The sequence below is a fragment of the Plectrocnemia conspersa genome, unplaced genomic scaffold (genome assembly GCF_051122295.1).
Source record: "Plectrocnemia conspersa isolate PC_06_02 unplaced genomic scaffold, ASM5112229v1 ptg000009l, whole genome shotgun sequence".
Taxonomy (NCBI): Eukaryota; Metazoa; Arthropoda; class Insecta; order Trichoptera; family Polycentropodidae; genus Plectrocnemia; species Plectrocnemia conspersa.
This window is the reverse complement of record NW_028277173.1, coordinates 17,642,086-17,665,162: the sequence shown is the minus strand read 5'-3', so window position 1 is coordinate 17,665,162 and position 23,077 is coordinate 17,642,086. Positions and strand designations below refer to the sequence as shown.

General features: G+C 27.9%; 2 protein-coding genes across 2 annotated transcripts in view; both read right to left on the bottom strand.

Annotated features, from left to right (window-relative positions):
- The window catches only part of C15 (homeobox protein C15), a 50,581-nt gene extending 44,513 nt beyond the window's left edge, over nucleotides 1-6,068 (bottom strand). Inside the window, exon 1 of the mRNA XM_088192048.1 lies at nucleotides 5,227-6,068. Coding sequence (XP_088048174.1) covers nucleotides 5,227-5,890 — 664 coding nt within the window. The 5' untranslated portion in view covers nucleotides 5,891-6,068. The remainder of the gene's footprint in view (nucleotides 1-5,226) is intronic.
- l(2)k05819 (transmembrane protein 94-like protein l(2)k05819) overlaps nucleotides 1-23,077 on the bottom strand; it is a 605,947-nt gene that overhangs the window by 523,751 nt on the left and 59,119 nt on the right. The window lies entirely within an intron of this gene.

The window sequence follows — 23,077 nt, the reverse complement described above, 5'->3', positions numbered from 1 at the left end:
TTAGCAAATATAAAAATATACGTATTTTGTACATAAAAATTTTAATATCACTAAAAAGAGACATATCTGCTTTTAGCAACTAGATACTTAAAAAATAAGCAAATTATTTTATATTATACATTCCAGACAACGTAATTAAACTATGGTCCATCAATCTTATTTTTTTTATTATTTCATAACATTTTTAATTAAATAAAAGCAATAATAATAAAATATCAACGACAGTTGATTTTTTTAACAGCCACACAAATTTATACACAGTATATTTTTTATTGCCCACAATTCGCAAGAAACATTAATCAATCCATTTCCGACCCGAGACCAGATCATCGCGTCATTTTTCTTCGATAATTGACCACATTATTATACACTTCTGACCCGAAAGGGTCCGATTAGTGTCACGAATCGTGAAACATCGATTCTTTACCATAGTCATTATCATGACTCATATATCACTCGAACGTAACAAAATACAAACGTGTAAGTGAAATATATAATTGATGTATCTGACACGAAGCTGATGTAAAAATGAAACTATGTACATGAAAATACAAAATTTGATCTTATCAGATATACTAGACTTATTATATTTCCATAAACAAGATCAATTATTACTTGTAAGTAATTAAATCGTAACCTTAATTAATTTGTCTATATCAACTATTTTTTATGTACGATACTGTAACAATGAAATAACCTTATGTACATATCGATCAGTTAGAATAATATAATCAATTCTAATTATCTTCTCGACATTATCAAAATATAGTTGGCTTACTCGCGTGCGTTAATAATAAATAATCGTTCAATGCTATTTCCAACTGCTCCATATTATCTAACGTTGACGTTTCGAAATCGTCCATGAATTGATTATGGAATACAAAATGGTGTACGAGCATGTGAATAGATTCGTATCACGAGAGATGATTACACATTTATGTATTACTGTCATTACCATAATTGAGACAGGAATTCGATTTGAACATATTACCATACGCCGACTGAATTAGCGTCGATTCAATTAATTCTGAACGAAATTGTGTCATTAAATTTGCGTATAGGTGTATTATTTTCTGTATGACATAGTATATTATAAGTCTATTAAATGTATATTATAAAATATTGCGTATTTTTAATATTAAAATGTTTAACGACATTACAAAATACTTTTGTGGTACATACAAAATAATATTTTATAAAAAATCTATAGTTGATCATTTAACACCATAGTTATTGATTTAATTTCACAAGATATTAAAGTAATGAATTCTTAATAATAATAAACATAACAATTTCAGGTTTATGCAATGAGAACATAAGGATATAAGCAAAGTAACTTGACCACATACAACTCTGAAAAGTAATTGATTTTATCGGATATAATTTTATTAAAGGATATTTTTATTACGGTATAAAATATTTGTATATGTATACTAAATAATAACCCTATAAAATAATTATTTGTAAGCTTGGCACTTGTAATATTTTATTAATAAAAAATCGACGACCATTTTAATCTATATTTTATAATTTAAAAAAATCCAAATTTACCTGTAATAATAATACTATTTATTAAAATATAATATGTGTTTTTAACCTATTTTAATTAAAGAAATACATGTTATTTTATTTTAATATTTTTTACATTACAAACCTTTTTTGGTTTTATAAATTTAATTATATAAACCTACGTAATAATATACATACCATTAAATTTATAAGGCACGCGTCTGATTTACTAAAATAAATTAATTGTAATTGCTATTTTAGTTACATATTTATATTATTAGAGTAATTCATTAATAATAATAATAGGGAATTACCTTAATTTATAAACCTTATCATACAATTTATGTACATATGCTTTGCAAAATATCTTTTAATCCACAAAAGACGAACTACTTTTATCAATACTTTAGTAAGGTTAAGACATAATCATTTTTTGTATTATAGTACAAATATGTTTGTCAAATCCTGAAATCTATGTATAAATACTAACCCTATTAATTAAAAAACATTTATATGCAACAATTGATAAATAAATATTTATGTAATTTCATAAATAGTAGCTATATTGCTGAATAGATAATGCAGAAGAGATGCTTCACAAGATCAAAAATGAAAATGCGTTATAGAAAGCTATGGAAAACCACTATATCTAATTCGTTTCCCGAGAAAACTCTTATGCCTAGACATTTGAGTCACCATTCTCTGTACACGAGGGATAAGATTATATATGTATCAAATATTATAGATATACATAAATATTTTTAACGAATTGAATTAAATATATGTACTCAATTTTGATATTACCAAAGATTACAGGCGAACCAAGATGCTGGTTATCAAATTTTAATTTTTAGTTATAACGAAAGCTTGAACAAAAATGAAACTGAAAACTAAAATTTTTCTATATATTTTTGCTTTAATTGATTGATAAAAATTCAAGATGTAGAAAAAATATATAACTGTCAACAGAATTTCACGATTGTAATGTAAAAGTCAGAAAGGGAAAACTCAAAAAAGTCAGAAAGGGAAGCGATAAAATAACCTTATTTTATTATTATTAACCTCACGCCAATAAATAAATGGAAATTTATGATGTTTCATGAGAACAAAATATGGATACTATAAATCTAGTTGAAAATTTATATACATAAAAAAATGCAAGAAATCTGTGGTCTAGTATAAATAATCTATTATTTTGTATAACTTTTTATATTTAAGAATAAATAACGCTAATGTTTCATTGACTTTAGAATTATAAATGATGCATATGTGAATCAACACCTTTAGCCGCTACTTTTATATACGACTGATATGTGCGTCAACGGCCTGTAATGTAAGAATATATTAGATGCTATATAAATTTTCAGAAATAATTAAAAATTATGTATAATTACTTGCAAGCTTTAAATCAATAAAAATGGTATTTTGTTTATCATTTTAAAAGCAATAAAGACAACTACCATATAAACTATTATGGTAAAATGAATTAGTCAAATCTATTTAAATGCTATTCTCATTTTTTTTATAATTGTAAGTAAAAATATAATAATCCATAGGAAACGTTAAATAATCACTGTATTAAATTATTATTTACAAGTAAATTCTACAATTTTTTCTGCGCAACTAAATTAACATTAAAATCGTTAAAAATAAATTACTGTTTAAAAGAAATATATCATTTTCTGTGACAAATTATTGTCAAGATGTTCCTTTAAAAAAATTAAAATGATATTTTAATCTATTAAATACAACTACCGTTTTAATATTAACAACCAGCTATATGTTAGATAAAAAATACTAAATAAATTGCATTTTAATTTTATTTTTAGCATCTTATAATTGTAATAATAATTTTGGCAATCATATACCATTTTTTATCATATAGAAATTAAGCCTCGATACTTTTTTAAAGAATAAAAATATAAATTTAAGACCAACAATTTTTTAAGAGATTGTGCTTGATTACTATTTTATAACCACGGAAGACACCTAATGATTAAAATTAATGAATGAAAAAAATCCATTTTTAGCTTTTTATAATTGTATCACTAATTGTAGCAATCCATAGAAAACGTATCCTAACCATTGTATTCAATTTTCATTTACAAATTAAGTTTCTTTTTACGCAACCAAATATCTCAAGATTATTAGAATTATAATAGCTATTAGTAGATAAAATTTACTAATTTTTCCGGCAAATTAAGCGTCAATATTTTCTATAAAAAAATAATAGATAATATTTGAGCAAAATACTCGAGATGTTCTTTAAAAAATACAAATTTTAAAGACTTTGTATTAAAGAAAAAATTGTGTTTCATTTCTGTTTAAAACCTGGTGAAACAACTACTGCCAAAATATCAACAACCAGTTATTTATTAAGTTCAAATGAATCAATTAAATAAATCTAAATGCTATTTTTATATTTTTATAATTGTAGTAATCCGCATGACACGTTCAACAACTATTGTATTTAATTTTAATTTACAAGTTAGGTTAACAAAAAAATTTATTAAATAAAGAGTAATCAAATATATTTGAAAATTATTATTTATGAGTAAAATATACCTTTTTTTACATAAAATCTAGTCTCAGATTTTTTTTTAAATAAAATACTATATAATGTAATAATATAGTGTTTAAAACATAAGACAACTACTGTGTAAATATCGCCAGCCAGCTAAATATTAGGTTAAAATAAATATAAATGGTATTTTCAGCTTCTTATAGGTGTGTCAAATCATGTGAAACATTTATTATTTATTTTTTATTATAAGTAAAGTTTATAAAAAATATTATCTCTGCGCAACCAAATGTGCCTTAAAATATTAATAAATAAAATGGTTATTTTGTGAGTATAATTAATCTAAAATTTTGCAGAACATTCATTCTAGAAATTTTTTTTAATGAAAATAATAAGAACATCACACTATTTTTTTAATAAGTTGCTGTTATAATACCGTTTTAAAACTGTTAATACAACTACCGCGCAAATCTAAATATTTAAGTTGATGTAATGAATGAAAATAGTAGTGAAATATCAAACGTAATATTTTTAAGGGTTGCTGTTTGTCGTTGGAATTAATAAATGAAATAAATTAAAATAATAATAATGGCATTCCATAGAAGATTTTTACTTTTTTACACTGTATTAAATCTTTATTTATAAATGAAGCTTACAATTAGTTTTTATAAATAAAGTGTATATGTGAGTCTTTAAAATAGTTTCGAGATTTATTTAAAAAAAAAATGTTGTAATATATCTGACCAATGAATTTGAATAATATAGTGTTTGATTACCATTTAAAATCCAATAAATATATGTATATAGTATATAGATTTCAACAACTAGCTATATATTACATAGGTTAAACATAATGGTTGTTTGCATTAGTGTGTTATTTTTAACATATTATAATTGTGTTCATCCATTTAAGATGATTTTTAACCACTGATTTATATTTTTAATATAAGCAACTCTTATAAAAATGTTCTCATGAATTAAAATGGCTATTTTAGCCTAGAGACTTAATCAATAATATTCTTATTAATTATATTTATAAAACTGTCAAATAGAAGTTGTTGAAATTTCAAATATTATTGCCGAAGCTTTAAATATTTATTTGTTTAAATTTATTATTTACATATAAAATCGACCTTTGATGATCGTAATCAAACATAAACATTTAACTATTCAAACGATAGTAATTTTCTACTCACCATTAAGCCTATCCTTGACAACTTGATGAGCAAACGCAGCTGCGGCGGCATGTCGCGGGTCCAGAGGCAATCCCCACGGAAGAGCCCCCAGAGCTCCCAGCGCCCTTTGAGCCGGCACTCTAAGCACACCACCCCCAGATCCGTATAGTCCGGCCACACCGTATCCGACACCTCCGCCGCCCATGAAGCAACCACCGGCACTCTCCCTCAATTTTCTATAATCGTCTCTAGCCACATCGTCCCCGTCGTTTCCCACACTCGACAAGGACCTCCTGTAATCGTCTCTAGCACCGTCCGATTCGTTGTCATGCTCGTTGTCGCTCCTCATCCGCCCTTCTTCGTCCGTAGTGTCTTCGTTCGAATCCCTCCTCTGTATCCTATCTATAAAATCATCGACGCCTCTCCTCCCGACGCTAGCGATCTTCTCATCATCGAAAGACTTGCCCAACAATCTTGATATGCTAAATGGAAGTGATATCTGCGAAGGGTGGGTCTGGTGGCTGATGGTGTGGTTCCTGTGCAAATCTGGCGACATCCTAGGACTGTACGAGCCGGGGCGCTCCCGGTCAGATTCACGGTCAGATTGATCGCATCCGCCCGATAATCTGCTGTCGGTGTCGACGTTGATCTCCTCTTGCTCTTCGTCCGAGTGGATCGACGACATTTTGGCAGTTTTTGTTTGATTGGACTTATTGGTTATTTGGTAGCCATCGCACTTTTGGGTCACATTGATTCACAATATAGAAATCGGGTACGTAAACAAAAGCGAATGTCAAAAAGTTTGCCGGTGCGTTCGGTGGATGACGTGGACCCTGCGCGAGCTGTTCACGAATGAGCTGACTGAGTGGACGGAGTTGGACCGGTCTGTACCCCCACGCTAGGGGGAGGAGTCTGCGAGCATGTGTGAGGAGGGACACCCCTACCTATGTAACGTAGATGAGGCATATAAAACCAATAATGCATATTTCGAACAAAAGAAAAAAAAATACTTTTCTTATTATTTATAATAATTATTAACAACTAACATAACCAATAACTTATTTTCATTATAACAATTTAAAACAACCCTAAAATGAAGTGTACATGCTTCAATTACATCAAACTTCTCTATAAAAAATCATCATAACACTCCAGGCATCCATAGTAATAAAACAAGCAATACATCTCTGCCTTCCTCTTCTGCTCTTCAGCCACATATAACTCGTATATACATGCATAACTTTTTTAATTGTTATAAAATATGTGAATATACAAATATATCATATTGTATATTTTCTTTTTCTAAAAATGTTTATTAATTTATGATTTAGAGTGAGAACAATTAAACACACATGACAAATATTTTTGTCATAGTAATTTATTGCAAAAAATCATAATTCCCATTTGTAATACGTAAATTGTTCAAACTTACTCGAATTTAATTAAACGTCACGATATTCATCCGTGAGATTAGGAAAATTAAGGAAAACCTAACCTGAGATGATCGGTCGGAACTATAATTATATTGTAATTACTAATTTCGATCTCCCAGAGCCGATTGAAATTTGAAAACAGAAAGCTCCATCTGGAATTTCAGCTCCTTCCATACTACTCGTCTATATGCGTTACAACATAGTAGATACAATTAACAACTATAAAGTTATTTACGATTATATCAGTGATATCTATGATATTAATTATTATACTTTTATTACAGCTTACAATCAATAGATACGTACTATATATTATACCTCACCGTGCACGTACTACCTCGACTTTATTATAAATATTCATCTGTGAGATTAAGAAAATCTATAAAAACCTAATCTATAATGATCGATTGTAATTATAAAATTATAACTATTTCCGATATCCTAGATACGATAAAAAATTAAAAACACTAGAATTCATATGGGATTTGAACCCACGTCTTTCAGGTATTGGTTACCGACTTATACCACTAATATATCATTCTTGCTCGATATACTATAAACCAAATAGTATACATATGTTACAATTGGTTATCGTATTTATTATTTTACATTTTTTTTTAAAAACTCTCTAATAATAAATGTTATATTTGTTTCTACTGTAATACTATTTTTAAGTTTTCTTGTAAATTTTACACATAAATATAAATACGTATTATTAAATTAGATCGAATGAAACATTAGTAGTTCTAATAACAAATTTCTATAATAAAACTAAATACTGTATATCATATTTAGTATTGTTTATGGCTTAAAAATATTATCAGAAATAATAATAATATATTAATAATATATGTTTTGACCTATGGCTCTTTTTATCAAAAGCAATCAGCTACTCTGATTATTACTGATAATTATCAGACTTATGTCTGAAACATTGTAACACACGCCTTACTTAAAGCAGTAAATTTATAAAATAAATATTTATCCCTTTACTTTTCATCGTTTTAATCGACTCTTCTGCTTTTAGGTTGATATCTAGTTATTATTTTTTTTATAACGTAGTCATTATTTATTTTTATTTTTTATTACAAATCTGACCATCATGATGGCCATTATAGAATTAAGCATTTCAACAAAATATGTTATGTTCCACACCTAAAAGATATACGCACCATCCCAAATATGATGGTTTGTGCAATAGATGCACTCTCAAGCGCTGACGTCCTGGCCGCAACGGCAAGAATAAGGGACGCGATCACGACTCTCTAAAACTCGCAGCCGAAAATCGGCAAGCAAAAATAAATATCTCGCTAATCATTTAAAATACTGTTACATTAAACAACCGACGCCGTTTTAATAGACAAGCACACGCATATTTTTTACAGAAACCAATTAGAATTGCTCTGAAAGTAACTTTCTCTATCAGATTAAATTTTCCAATTTCCCTTTGACGTAAAACGCAGATTAATAACACGGTGAATTTACTTCAAAATAAAAGGATCCAAAAGATCTGTCTATGCCGAGATTAACGTGAAAAGTTCACGTGCAGCTTGGATAGTGGTGAGGGTAGCGTCTCCATGGCAACGCAGCCCGCCGCCCACCAATCGAAATAAAGCCACTCCCACCTCGCCGCCGATTGGTCGATATACATCAGACTATTAAGGTAATATCCCCACCGTTCCGACTCGTCCTATTAATTTGCAAGGTAAGCAGACTGAGCTTTCAATGAACTTTACAACGCTTGAGCAAGATTATTGTTTCGCTCAACGTTGCATACGTATAGGCATATACAGCGAAAGTCTGTTATATAACATAAAATTTACGAATGTTATATTTGTATTTGGTATTTTAGCGATCGTTATAATGTCATGATATGATTTATGTATGTCTTAATTAGATGCATATAAATTACTCAACTAAATATGATTTTAAATAATATTAATAATTCCCTAATATATAAACGAACCAAGACTATTTTATTACACCTATGTATCATTAATAATATAGCAACGTCTAACAGAAATCTGGTAGTCGTGGGCTTTCAAGGGGTCTGCTAGGACTGGATTTCAACTTCCTAGGCGATAAGTATCGTTTATTATTACTTCATATTCAGTATCTTTATATATTGTTACATAACACACGTTAGCCCAATGCGTTACAACGGAGTAAACACAAGCAACAACTACAAATAAGTAGTGAGGCACCAAAATGAAATCAGTCTATAAATAAGTGACTTCTATTTTAATAATTATAGACTTTTATTACAGCTTACAATCAGCAATTTGTCGACGTAATTTGTGAGATTTGCAATGATCAGTAAATTATCAAAACCAGATATTTTTATAAGATTCTAAAATGTCTATGTTATTATAGAATAGAGCTGTAATATTATTCATGTGTGGATTAATTTATAAATTATTCGTAAATATTGTAAATAGTAAGTTATTACCTTAATGTTTTTAATTATAAAAATATACATAAATATCTAAAGTACCTATTTTTTATGTCTTTGCTAAAATATTTATTTTACCATTAGAAAATATAAATTATTTCTTATAAATTAGCAAATTAAAAAATTAATAATCTAAATATTTTGACCTATAATATCTGTCCAATCGATTATTTATACTATATTTCCAAAAACCAGGGTACGCTATTTTATATTAAACATAGTTCTTAAAGAGTATTAAAAAATAATTAATAAATAAATGTTAGACAATTAAAATATGTTTATTATTTCACTTGCGACTAGCTTCATATAAATATATATTTTTATCATTTAATAATGAAATAAATTACATATTTTACTACTCTATTTGTTGTCATTGATAAAAGTGATCCTCAAACTGATTTTATAAATAATATTTATTTATATACTTTGCAAAATTTACAAAAACATGTTTGTGTTTTTCATTTTTTATTATAAATATTAGGAAAAGGTTATCTTTTCATATATCCTTAAATTTTATTTTAAATAAATCTAATAATAATTAAATAATCTAATTTCATAGGTCGCTTTGGACACAACTAAATATTTTTTGATAATTTCTACACACAGTTCTCCTGTATTTCAACCAAAAGTACTAAGAGTGCTCAAAACTATTATATACATATACAAAATTTATTATTTATTTTATTTTAATATTTAATATAACTAAATCTTTATACACTAAACAAATATAATGAAAACATTACATAAATAGAATATAAAAAAAACTTTTTTTATTGAAATCTATTTCTTAATTTTTATTTTTGCGTATTGCCCTAGGGATTATAATTTATAAATTTACACCTCCGTACAATATTTCCCTAGCCATACTCATTTTCTTATACCTATCTATTGTTAAATTATCTCTATTTCTAATACTAAATCATAACTTTTAATATATAAATACTAAAACATTCATCTTCAATATTTCTTAACCCATTGGCATATCTAACACCCGATTCGGCTCACTTAATTCAGAGCATTCTCACACTTCCCGCCAAGGTCGGCTCATATGACACTCAAAAAATAAATACATAAATTAATAATAAAAATAAATTAACGAAAGACATCAAATATATAACCACTCCAACATTTCAATCACTTCTACAACTAATAAATATATTTTTATTTAAAACTACTCTTATTTCCCTTTTGTATTATTTACTACATCATCTTATCTAATTTATTAAATATATGTAATATTGTTGCACAATAATAAAGTGGGGCAATGTAAGTTGTAGTTTGTTTTATACTCTCATCCTATACAAGAAATCTATTTTTCTAATATTTTTTTCAATAGAACTTAAATTTTATTTTTTTATTTAAAGTTACTTCATCTTAAAGGCAATTATTAACAGCTTCTATTTTAAGACATTATAAACCTTTCAAAATTCTTGAAAATTGTTCATAAATACTTGGCAGATAACTGAGAGGATCTTCACAAAGAATGCATATCACTAACTAGCCGGTGTATTAATTATACAATTATAATTTATAATTGCCTGTGAAAGTTGACATGACATGTTTTTGTAATAATCTCTAATCGCAATTCCGATGTATTATATTTCGCCCGAAAGAAAATATCATGTTTGAACCGTTTCTCTATTAAATAATGCATATCCTATAAGTATTGAAGTGCATCTTTCAAAAGTTTAGATCTATAAGAGCAGTGTCTATCAGAGAGAGATCCAAGCCTTCCAATATTATTTTAAATTACTAGTAATAACTTGAACAACTAATCTATACGCTAAATTCTTGGTTAGTGTGTATTATACGCATCAGTTTGAAAAAATTTTGTTACCTTTAATATTGGGTAATTAATTATCCTATATGTTACTCATTTGAGTCTTTGAGTGCGGGTTATAACATTAAGTGAAAGTAAAGTAAAATATTTAACTAAGTATTATAATTAATTTATGATTGCATAACATTTTTACATAAGAAAATTCTACCGTATTCTACGTATTACATACATTCCTAGCAATACGCCGCGCTTTGTTTCATCGAGCTCAATTACAAATCTATCATGAACGAATGGGTTTCTATAATTCATAGTCGCGGATGAATACGTGTATTTGTATATAATATAACGATTCGGTCGTAACAAAGTATAGGTTCCGCCATATCCGACGTACCTGACTCGATGCCATTAAAGCATAATTGAGCATTTCTGCAAAATCACGCGAACGCTTGGCGAAGGGATATAGAAATTGATCAATGTCTGCTAATGTGATGTCTGACCCGAATCGGCTCGATGGTATTTTAATATTCTCCAGAGACAAATAATGGCGATGCCTATTTTCGCTTGCGTAATTGCTTATGTACATAAGTATCTAGTTACCTATATGATATATTTTTAATAATGAAATAGTAACGCATTACATTTTATGTTCGAGCACGAATCCCACGAATCAATTACGATGTATTGTTTCGTGCTCTACGTACAACACAGGATATCTGTGTCTTGAGCTATTTGTTTTATTTTGTGAGCAGAAAGCGATTTGCGGTTTTAGTTCGAGAGGGGAATTGACGAAGCTCCCACTGACAGGTGAGACAAGCACGCACAACGCTGGATATTTATACAGGGCCGTATCGATGGGGTATAAAATCTAGGCAAATATCTGGGGTGAACTTAACGATTATATAAAAACTTTATCTTTAATTTATATACATAAATATCTGATGTTTGTATATATATATATATATATATTGTACAACTTTTTTTTTTTAGTAGTTCACTTTATGTGTATATAAAATACTAGCATAAAGCTTATAATCTGGCAATCTATAGAGAACGTTCGAAAAGTAAAGATACACAGGTAGTAAATATAGCTTTAGAGTTTACCAGGACTATAGAGAGTATTTAAAATGGACTTAAGGTCATCCATTTCTTATTTGCGAAAGAAGGAACTACTGATGAAATTCATCGCCAACTTATTTATATTTATGTAAACGATAAAAGTTACGTTTAAGATGAGAAAATAAGTAGAATTTCATTTATTGTCACTGATCAAAGTTTAATAACCGATGAACTTTTTAAAATATGTGGAGAAGTGTCCAGAACTGTTGTTTATGAAACATTTAATAAAATATTAGGCTATCTTAGACTCACCACTGCATTAAGATTATTTATAACTATATTCAAAAATAAATAAATATTCAATGGGTAATCCTAAATAAAATATTTTAGAAAAAGATTTCTTAGCCTTAACATTTGAATACCTCCTGTCTATACTGTTAATTTTATCCTCAAATAATTTGTATTGTGTTAAGTTAACCCCAAATATTTAAAGCTTTGACTTTTAGTGTGATATTCAGAAAAAAAAATGACAAATTTAATAATTGCAAGTATTGTGTTTTCAATTAATTCGTTCCTCATATTTTCACTTTAACAACTAAAATATGTAGTAAAAGTATTTTTTATGCGTTACAGAGTAAAATTTAAAAAATAACAATAATTAAGTGAAAGTGATACAAATCCACATTAATCAAAATATTGATTAGAAATCGCTGTTCATATTAGTTATATTTTTTTTATTGTGGAAATAATCTGTGTGAATTGGCTGTTAATCAAGAGTAATATACATATTTTGAAGTATTATTTTTATATGAAAGCAACATTCCCGGATATATTATGTAATCCCAAAATGAACGTCGATTTTTTTTTAATTTAAGTTTTTAGAGTCAGAAATGCCTGATTACGTATTTTGTTATATCTGTGTTGTATTCATCTAAATCCCTAAATTTACAATAGCAGAATTTTTACCAAGTAAACAATTTATACAAAATTGTATGTTATATGAATTTATTTAAAGAAAATTGCAACTATGATCAATAAAAATATTGAAAATAACTGAAAGGTGAAAGAAAGTTAAATCATTGAAATATAAAATATGATTTTTATGCTTTAATATTAATTACCTAATATATACGACTTCACTTAAATTTATTATTTTATTTTATCTATTGATTTAGCTAAAAAGTTTGTACAATGTACCAAAAATAAGCAAAAAGCAAACATTTAAAACATAACAAAAATATTGAGAGAAAAAGAACGAAGGCGTTTCTTTATTCCGTTGAAGAAACCCGCTACATTTTTATTTATTGCGGAAGATCCTAGAAATACTATTATATTAAACTAAATTCACACTTCCAAATAACAATTCCTTGGCCCTACTCATTTACATATACCTATATACCTTTAAATTGTTTTTATTTTAAACATACAGTACGGAATAGCGTAGTGCGTAACGTCTCAGACAAGTAATTCTGAAGTTGTGGGCTCGAGCCCCAGCAGCAGCACTCGAATTTTTATTTATAAAAAATGTGATACTATTTTTAAAAAAACGGCCTCAGCTGCAGTGACATCTATTGCTTATAAATTATACTACACATAATAATTTATAATTATTAATATAGATGGCAATTATTTCCAGACTCAGTTGGTACAGGTATTCTACGTTTTAACGCATTGGGCTTATCTAGTTACAACGGTAAATTTAATAAAAAAAGTTAAAATAAAATGTTTATCTTTATTTTCTATTAAAAACTAATTAATTTATAAATAAATATTGAAACATTCATATTCGATACTTTTCAAGCATCCAACTATTCTAATCTTGCAATCATATTTATGAATATATATTGATATTTACTATCTACTAACTCAAATATTTGTCATATTTTGTACATTTTTAACATCGTCTTATCTAATTATTAAAGCATATATAATATTGTTTTAAAATAATTAAAGTGAGTCTATACAATAATATTGTTGCTTACTATTAAACTTAATTTGTAGTAAGTTATTGACCACTTATTTAGCACTTACTCCTACACAATAAATTAAAGGGTCGTTTACAAACAGACGTATTTACATTTTTATATTTCTTATTATATCATAATATATAATAAAAAAAAACAATAATGGTCTTAATTCACACCCTTGATGTACACCGTAAGATTATATTGTCTACTCTTTGAAATAAGCATAATTTTTGAGTAATAATCAAACTATTATACATATACCTATAATCCCTAATCTGTAACATTATATAATATGTAAATCTATCAACTGTATAATAAATTCCTCACATAATATTTTATTTTTGCAAAATTATTATTACATGCATGGAAAAATGTTCTTATCACACTATTTTCTTTTAACATATAGTTTTAAATTTATATTATTTATTTAATGCTTAACACCATAGCATAATAATTAAAAATATAATGAAATCTATTGTGAACAAATAATTTTATATGGTAGGGACTTTTAATTAAATAAAATAGCAGATTAAATAAACAGTTATGTTTCTTAAAGTAAAATAATAAAAAAAAACTATAGCAATTGATGAAAAGTTAAGAAAACATATTTTTTTATTAAAATTACAATTTTTAAATAATAATTAAAAATTATATCTCATCTCCGTATTTAAATATTTGTAAATATATTACCAACGAAATACATATTCCTCAAAACTAAAATTAAAACTAAACATAGCAATGAGATATTTTTAAAAAAATTTTGGCAATGATTATTTTTATTAAATTTACAACATGTTTCCCTTTTTCAATACTATACAAAGCATACATTTTATTTCAATACTCAATAAAAATGCATTATAAATAAAATATTGTTTTCCGCAGATAATAATTAAAATAAAATATAATAAACATCCGATAGTTGCGGTCACATTTTTTTATTACTTTGAAGAAAAAACTTCGGAACGGCTCTGTATATTTATATAATATAGGTACCTGTGTGATACTGGCTTTAGATCAATTACAGGTAGAAGTGGCATAGCCTTTTTTATAGAGGCAACATTATTTTGATTTGATACATCCTGTGTCGGAACAATCTTACTTCTGGACATACTTTATATATTTATATACAAGTGAATACCACTTATCCCACACATCACATATCCACATTCACAATTTAATCACAAATCTCTTTCTCTTACATATTCATAAACATGTTTCTATTGGACCTATACAAAATAAAAATACTTATCTTAGATAAACGGTACATATGTCAAGTGCAACAGGTGCACAGACACATTACCTTAAAATAGTACCAGCAAAAAGGCAAAATTATTTTTGATTCGGGATTTTAGAAACATTAAGTTTGTATTTGTATTATTCTTTTCTAATGTTATTTAAAAGATAAATATTATCGAACTAATGAATGGAAAAATTTCTTTCTAAATAAAATAAAAATAAATTTTCTATAATATTTTATGACTGGATTCCACGGAAAACAATAATTAATGTTATTTAATTATTTTTCTATTTTATCAACAAAATTATTAGTTTTCAAGTTCAGTTAATAATATTAATATGTATTAAAATAATCATAATACCATTAAGGAAATATTTATTTCTCTGCTTTAATCTGAGTTAGTGTATGTAATACGCATACCCCCAAACAAATTGGAAGACTACTCTACATTTAATAATTTTTTCATGACTGAATCAATTGAAAATTAACCTTTAAAAAATAGAAAGTGATCTCCCTGTTGTATACCTCCTGCGTGTACACGCTGTTCGAACAGGGGGATTAATGGACCCCAAAGTACTTTTATAGAATATCAGATGGCATAAACTTGTTCAAATAGATATAAATTTTTTTGGTTTTCAAAAGAATCTTCTATGTGATATCATTTTTTGTAGGCAAGATCGACTAAGTTTTGACTACAGTATTACATAAAATATAAATAAATTATAATTAGTAATAATAAAATTAATTTAGGTTCACTGCTAAACAGTAACGATTATAAATTTATATATATATTAGGTAATTACTAAATTGCCATTATATAATTAATTACTTCAAGTATTAGGTTTGTATAAGTAATATTTTTAAAATATTTTTTCTAAATTGAACAATTATGAAAAGTAATTTAATGAGTAGTGTTTTTATAGGAAAAAATCTTCTCACGCACTTTGGAGTGTTTTGTACCGTTTTTCTATAATTTCACATCGCTTAGGATAGGATAACATTATATTAAGTTGTATATATTTTTTACGATCAGATACGCATCCCGGCGAACGCCATTAGGATGGAGAGACAATAAAAAATGTGTAATCAAATGTTGCCACATCACAGGGACATTTTAAAAAAGACAGACACGACTTTAAACGTAATTACGGCCAAATGTCGTAGCGGTTTCCCAACTTTATCATTTTTATTACATAGTATCTATATTATAGTAAATTTTAGTAAAATTCAAAAATATATTAAACAGTATTAGTAATAATTGATTATCTATTAACAATATAAAACAGGATGATCAAATTATTTTTATTTTGCTTTTGAAACGTTATCATTCGATATTAGTTCATGTATATTTTATATTCTAATATAGACAACAATTTGGACTAAGGCATCAAGTACTAATAATTGCTGTATTTTAATACTATTTTTTTTTATTTAAATTACTTTAAAACATAAAGTTTAAAAAGCACTGCGCTCTCAATTCGAATAAACGCATAATGGCAACCCTTTATAATTTAGGTGAAGTGGAATATATACAATCGGTAAATTGTTGCCCGACGATCGTACCGCACATATTAAACTACATAAATTACATATCTTAAATGTAAAACCTTTATGAAATACTTAGTTACGATTTAGCGATGGAAAATTATTACTTTTCTGTTATACCTACTCTAGCAGGGCCGCCATTGTTCATGTTTCTATTATTTCAGATCAATTCAAGATAATTGGAAATGTATTATTTTTTCTTGTTGTTGTAATTGTTCAGCGATTCGTTAACTTCATATAATGGTATTAATCATATTTTTATTGCCGTTTATATTATTATATTATACATAGGCATGTATTTTTAATTTTCTGACTCGATTTGTGTGCGTTTTTATTATCTTTAGATCGCTATAAAAATAATTGAAATAATACTCATGTATTGCATTATCGTTTGATTTCATCGTAGATATTTTTTTATACATGTGTTTGACCGTAACTCAGCCATTAATATCTAACACTATCAATCTATGAAGAAAATAATGTATCAAAATCACACGCACAACTTAATATAATGTATATAGTTTTATGAAGCATATAAAATAATATTTATTAGTTGACTTTTTTAAAATACTGTTATAAGTAGAACAAATTGTTTGTAACATTAGATTCATTCATTTCATGTTGCAAAAAATACAAAATAGGGCAATGATAGTAGTTTTAAATAACAATAGATTTACTAGTTATAGAAGTATGATTGAAAGATTAAAATGGTTGAATATTCAAGAAATATTGAAGAGGATTTTTTTTTATATATGTATATAAGCATGAAAATAATACTATGAGTATTTTAGTAAGTACTTAATAATAAATAAAGATATACATAGATTTAATACTAGAAATGGATATAATTTAAGGATAGATAGGTATAAGGAAACGAGCACGGCCAGGGGAATATTGTACGGAGGTGTGAATTTGTATAGTAATATTCCTAGGATAATACACAATAAATACAAATGTAGCAGGTTTCCTCAGTGGAATAAAGAAACACATTCGTGCATTAGAAATAAATTATTATAATAACGTATTTTTTATATTCTGTATATTTATGTTATATTTAATATATACATATGTTCTGATTATATTTGTTAAATGTATAAACAATTGGCTATATTAGCTAAATAAAATTAATTAATTATTTGTATCATACATAATCTGTTAAAATTACTGTAATCTCTACATTATGGCTCGGCCGGAAACTTAACCTAAATACGCTTTCCTCATCAGTTTTACAACTCGTCGATAAAAGAACCTTTATCAATGACACACGAGAATTTATCCAAATCGCACCAAATGGAGCTACGCCACCGACCGAGAAAGTAGCTGCTTCCCTCTTCATGTCAACCCTTGTACAACTACAAAGTTCAAATTCAGAGTTAATCCAAAGACGACTGGATTATATAAAAAGTAGACAAGGCTACAAGAACATTACGTATATATATATTTATATATTACGCGATTCAAAAATTGTTGTTGCAATATAGTAATAGTAATTTATAACTTCAATAAAAGAACACGCTGACAGCTAGATCAAAACATTAGTAATAAATAATTGAACAACGATGTGTTTTAAAACGATATGTTGAAAACCAAACTATCCCAATGTATATGAACAATTTCGATGCATTTTAGAAGGCTCGGAAGGTTATGATCTAATCGCATTCAACATTGGAAGTAAGTCTTAATTTCTGCAAATTAAAACAATATAGAGCTTATATTATAACTACACTAAACCCAATCAAAGACTGACAAAGATACAAAAAAATATGTGAAAAATTAGTAATTCTCGAATTCAATGCAAATCAAACCTATTCTACTGTCTAGCAGTAGACAGTAGTAATAAGCCAATGAAAATTGTATCAACTTTTATTTATTGTGATAAATCAATTGTCTCAACCCTTAAGGTGCATCAATAATATGTATACCTATACACACATGCTTCAATCGCGTCTGTGTCTGCAATGGCCGCCATCATCAAGCATAATGATAATCGCCCGAGCGATACGAGACAATTGAAATGGATCTGCGGTCTGGCCGGTCATTTGTTTTAAATTAGATGCCTCGATAATGGGCCGCTTTGCGGCCGAGAGTCGAATACGACGGCCATCGAATGCCGATTTGACAAAAACGATCGGGGATTAAGCTCCGTCTGTCCTCTTCGCGTGACGTCTACCAATTACGCAATCGGGACGATTCCGGTTGGAAATTGAGCGGGCACCGGGTTTCGATTACTACGAACGATTTTCACTTGGAAAAAAAATAATCTGTTTTTATAATTAGTTTTTATGTGTGCGAGTCTTTTTCTGAATTGATAGAAAAAAAGGTAAAATAGCACTGATTAAAACGATTTTCGTTTTAGATGGAATGAGAAGTATGTGCTATAAAATAACTGTATATATACAGCCATGGCCATAATTATGGGGCACCCAATAAAATGGCGTGTAACTCTTTACAAGTGCATAATCTGATCGAAATATTCTAGCTGGTTGTTTTAGTCGTAATTTTGAGAACTAAGCAAAGGAATTTGTCTTTTTATTGCTCACTTGAGTTTTAAAATGGAATTGAAAGTCTTATTGCTCAATCTCATCTATGTTCAGTTGCCTGATTTCGGTCTTTATTTTTTCGTTATATTTTTTTTATTTAAAAAATATTTTAAATATTAAATAAACAATTAAAAATGCTATAAAAACGCTATTTAAGTGAAGCTTATTGTCTGAATATATCGGAAACTATAAAACACATTATGTGTTTACTACACAACGTCTAAAATGATTTGAAATAGTTCAACGAATGGGATTCTTACAAATCAAAGCCCAAAACTGGAAGAAAACGAAAGACAACTGCCCAGGAAGATCGAATCTTGGTTCGTAAGTCCCTTAAAAATCGTCTAAAAACGTCTTCAAACTTGGTTGCTGAAGTCAACCATTTATTTACAGACGGTGAGATGAAGGCTTAATAATATGGAACTCAGAAGTTGTAAAGCCAGACACAAACTGTGCCTTTCAGAAATAAATAAAACTCGAAGGTTAGAGTAGGCCCAAAAACACCGAGATTGGACATCTGAAGATTGAGCTTATGTCATTTGCTCCGATGAATCTAACTTTTAGTATTAACCAAACTAATATTGGTTAATACAAAAAAAAAAAAAAACTTATTTTATTTTAAAATTTTTAAAGCAATATTTTTTTTAAATAATAATACTTTTTTAAAAAAAAACAAGTTTTTGGGACCCCTGGTCTAGTACACGTGCGTCAAAGAGTCGGAGAAGAATATATAGCTGATTTCGTAGTACCCAAAGTCAAATATAATGGCGGAAGCGTTATGTTCTGGGGTTGCATGGTAGCAACAGGGGGAAGAAACCAGTATACTTGCGAGGGTATGAATAGTGACATTTATATTTCAATGTTGAAATCAACTTTAATGGATTCCTGGAAATATTTTTAAGCGCATACCACGCTAGCACCCGATAGCTGGCCACACACGGGCGGATCTGTCCGTCGGATTTGTCCGAAATGGATGTCCGACAGAAAAATCCGCCAGTGTGTGTAGGTATAACAGTTAAAACTCTCGGACAGATCCGTCTCTTGTCTGTCCGTTGTCCGTGCTCAAAACGAACGGATCGGACACGGACAAGTAGATCTGAGCAGAGATCGCGCTCGCGTAAACGACTCCACTTTTTAAGACTCCAAAATCAACAAAAGACGCCGCCCTTATTTTTTTGTTACTTCAGTCAGCATAAAAAGCTAGCTTTGAAGTTACCATTTGTGACGATTTGATTAAGCCAGCAGAATTGAAAATGGTAGATGTGTGGTCAGAAAAAAGCCATAAAACTAAATTCAGTGCCTTTGTCTGCAAAATTTGTGAAAAAAATATTTTTTATTTTAGCAGAAAATGTGAGGGAACAAGTTATTTATTTAATAAAAGAAAGTAAGGAATTTTCTATTCAGCTTGATGAGACTACATACGTCAGTAGTCCCAATTGCTGGCTATTGTTCGCTAATTAATGTTTTGTTAATTTAAAATAGAAATAGTCCATTGCTGTATCTATTGATTGAGATAAATGGAAAAAAATAATCATAATTCATCGCCAGACATTGTTTGTGAAACGTTTGGAACGTTCAATGGAAGTCTTCATGCACCATGTTATCAACGCTGTCAATGTTATCAAAGGACATGCATTAAACACGCAACTATTTTGTGAATTATATACAAATGGTGGAGCTTATTATACAAATCTACTTTATCATACAGACGTGATAAAAAAACAACTTTAGTCAAATTGGTCTGAACATTTTTTCTAACTTTCCTCGACTATTTTTAAATTCCACAAAATTCCATTCTTTTTGTCGAAACTAAGATCTCGTTTTAATTTGGAAATATATAATTTATAATGAATAATTAAACTTGATAGCAAAATTTATTGGATTAAAGAATGTTTTTTTTGCTGTTCTGCTGAATAAGCTAATGTGGTCATATTATAATAGTAAAACAGAAAAATTGTGAAATCATTTTTTCGTATAATCGACACTGAATTTTAAATTGCAAGTTTATTCAAAAACTAGAGTCAAATGTGAAAAAATAATATAGATAAAGTAATACGCGTGATTTACTCATAAAAATCTATAAGGAAATGTTTCATTTGATTGACAGAGACAACTATAAATATTTAATATATGTTATAATTAAATTTCTAGCTGAAAAATTTGTAATCTAAATAATAAAATATTTGGACATACCTTGTTTTGAAATCAAAATTGTAGCTGAATTAGCTCGGCAATATTTAAATCGTTGTTTCACTTTTCACTATTCACTCCGGCACATCCGATAATCTCATAGATTATGAAATAGTTTCGTAAATTCGCACATATGCTTAAGATTAAAACTGTTTCTTTTGGGACAGACTTTCTCGGTTTCAGATCTTGGAATTATACCCTTAATTTAGTTTATTCCGCTTTTGTGGATTTAATAATAATTGTGTGCCATAACCTGCGTGCATCATTAAAATTATTTAAAGGCAATGATAAGAAGCAATAACAAATTTGATTTAAATAAATTTTAGTTAATTTTGCAATTTGAATAAATAGCATTGATTAATAATATTCTTTTCAGTTCTATTAGCATCTCAAAATGATTAAATATGAAAATTGAAACTTACATAGTTTAAAAAACGCAAGAAAAATATATGCACGTGCTCCGAAATTAGTAGAGAAAAATTATGAATTATTTCCATGGTTAGGTTTCATAGAAAGTGCACATTTGTATTTGCTAATAATAGGAAAATTTTAAATTCAGGTTAAAATAACCATTTCAAATGTCAATTCTCATTTATTACATATAATTTCACGAAAATGTGAAAAAAACACGTATATTTTTTAATTAAAATAAACTTAGTTTAACAAAATAAAATCTTCTTTAAGTTAACAATATATAATAATATGAACTCAAAACAATAAATAAAATGGGAATACACATCTGTTTTGTGTTTTCAAGATACGCGTAAAAATATTGACAATACATACGAAGACGAACAAAACTAATTGTTCTCGAAACAAATAGGGAAAAAATCCTAGTCCATCCTTGCAAAAACCGATTGGCCCACGATGTTGCAGACACGTTGTTCTTCAAAAGATATATGAGGATTGAATCGCGGATACCGAAACACTGTAGTAAAAATAATACATTTTATAAGAAAAATAATGAATAACAATTTTCATTTGTTTCATATTTTGAAATATATTCTGTATTAAGAGTTAATTATTATTTTATATTATTTTCTCGCATGTATATTTTTGTAATTTATAATACGATTTCCTTGCAGCTGTTAATTTTTTTGCACCAGATGCTGAATCGAATGGAATGTTTCTTCTTTTTGTCGCAACAATCCTAGTCCATCCTTGAGAATATTTCAAAATTATGAATCAAATGAAAATTGTTGTTTATTATTCTTCTTATATGTATATAATACATATAAGAAAAATATTTTTTTTATTCTATATAATAAATGGCAAACTGGAAACATTAACTTTAGTACACAAATATGTATATTCAGAAACATTGATACAATATATTATAAAATTAATCAACATACACTTCTTCAGATTGTTCATTCTGTACAAATAAATTCACAGCTATGAATTATTTCCCAGTACCCTGTGGATTACGCGATTTTGACCTTTATAGAACCGATTCTAAAATTGTTAACATTTAATCAGCAACTTTCCGCCATCATCGCTCCCGCCAATCAACCAACAACCGTTACAACTTTTCGTTTTTAACCGCCCAAACGAGGCTGAGAGCTTTTTTAGACTTTTTGACAGTTTTAATCCCTCGTCAAAGGCACTCGAACGAGGGTGGAAAGCTCTCATCCGAGGGGAAAACCCGTACGTTGTGAAGGGCGCGTACGAT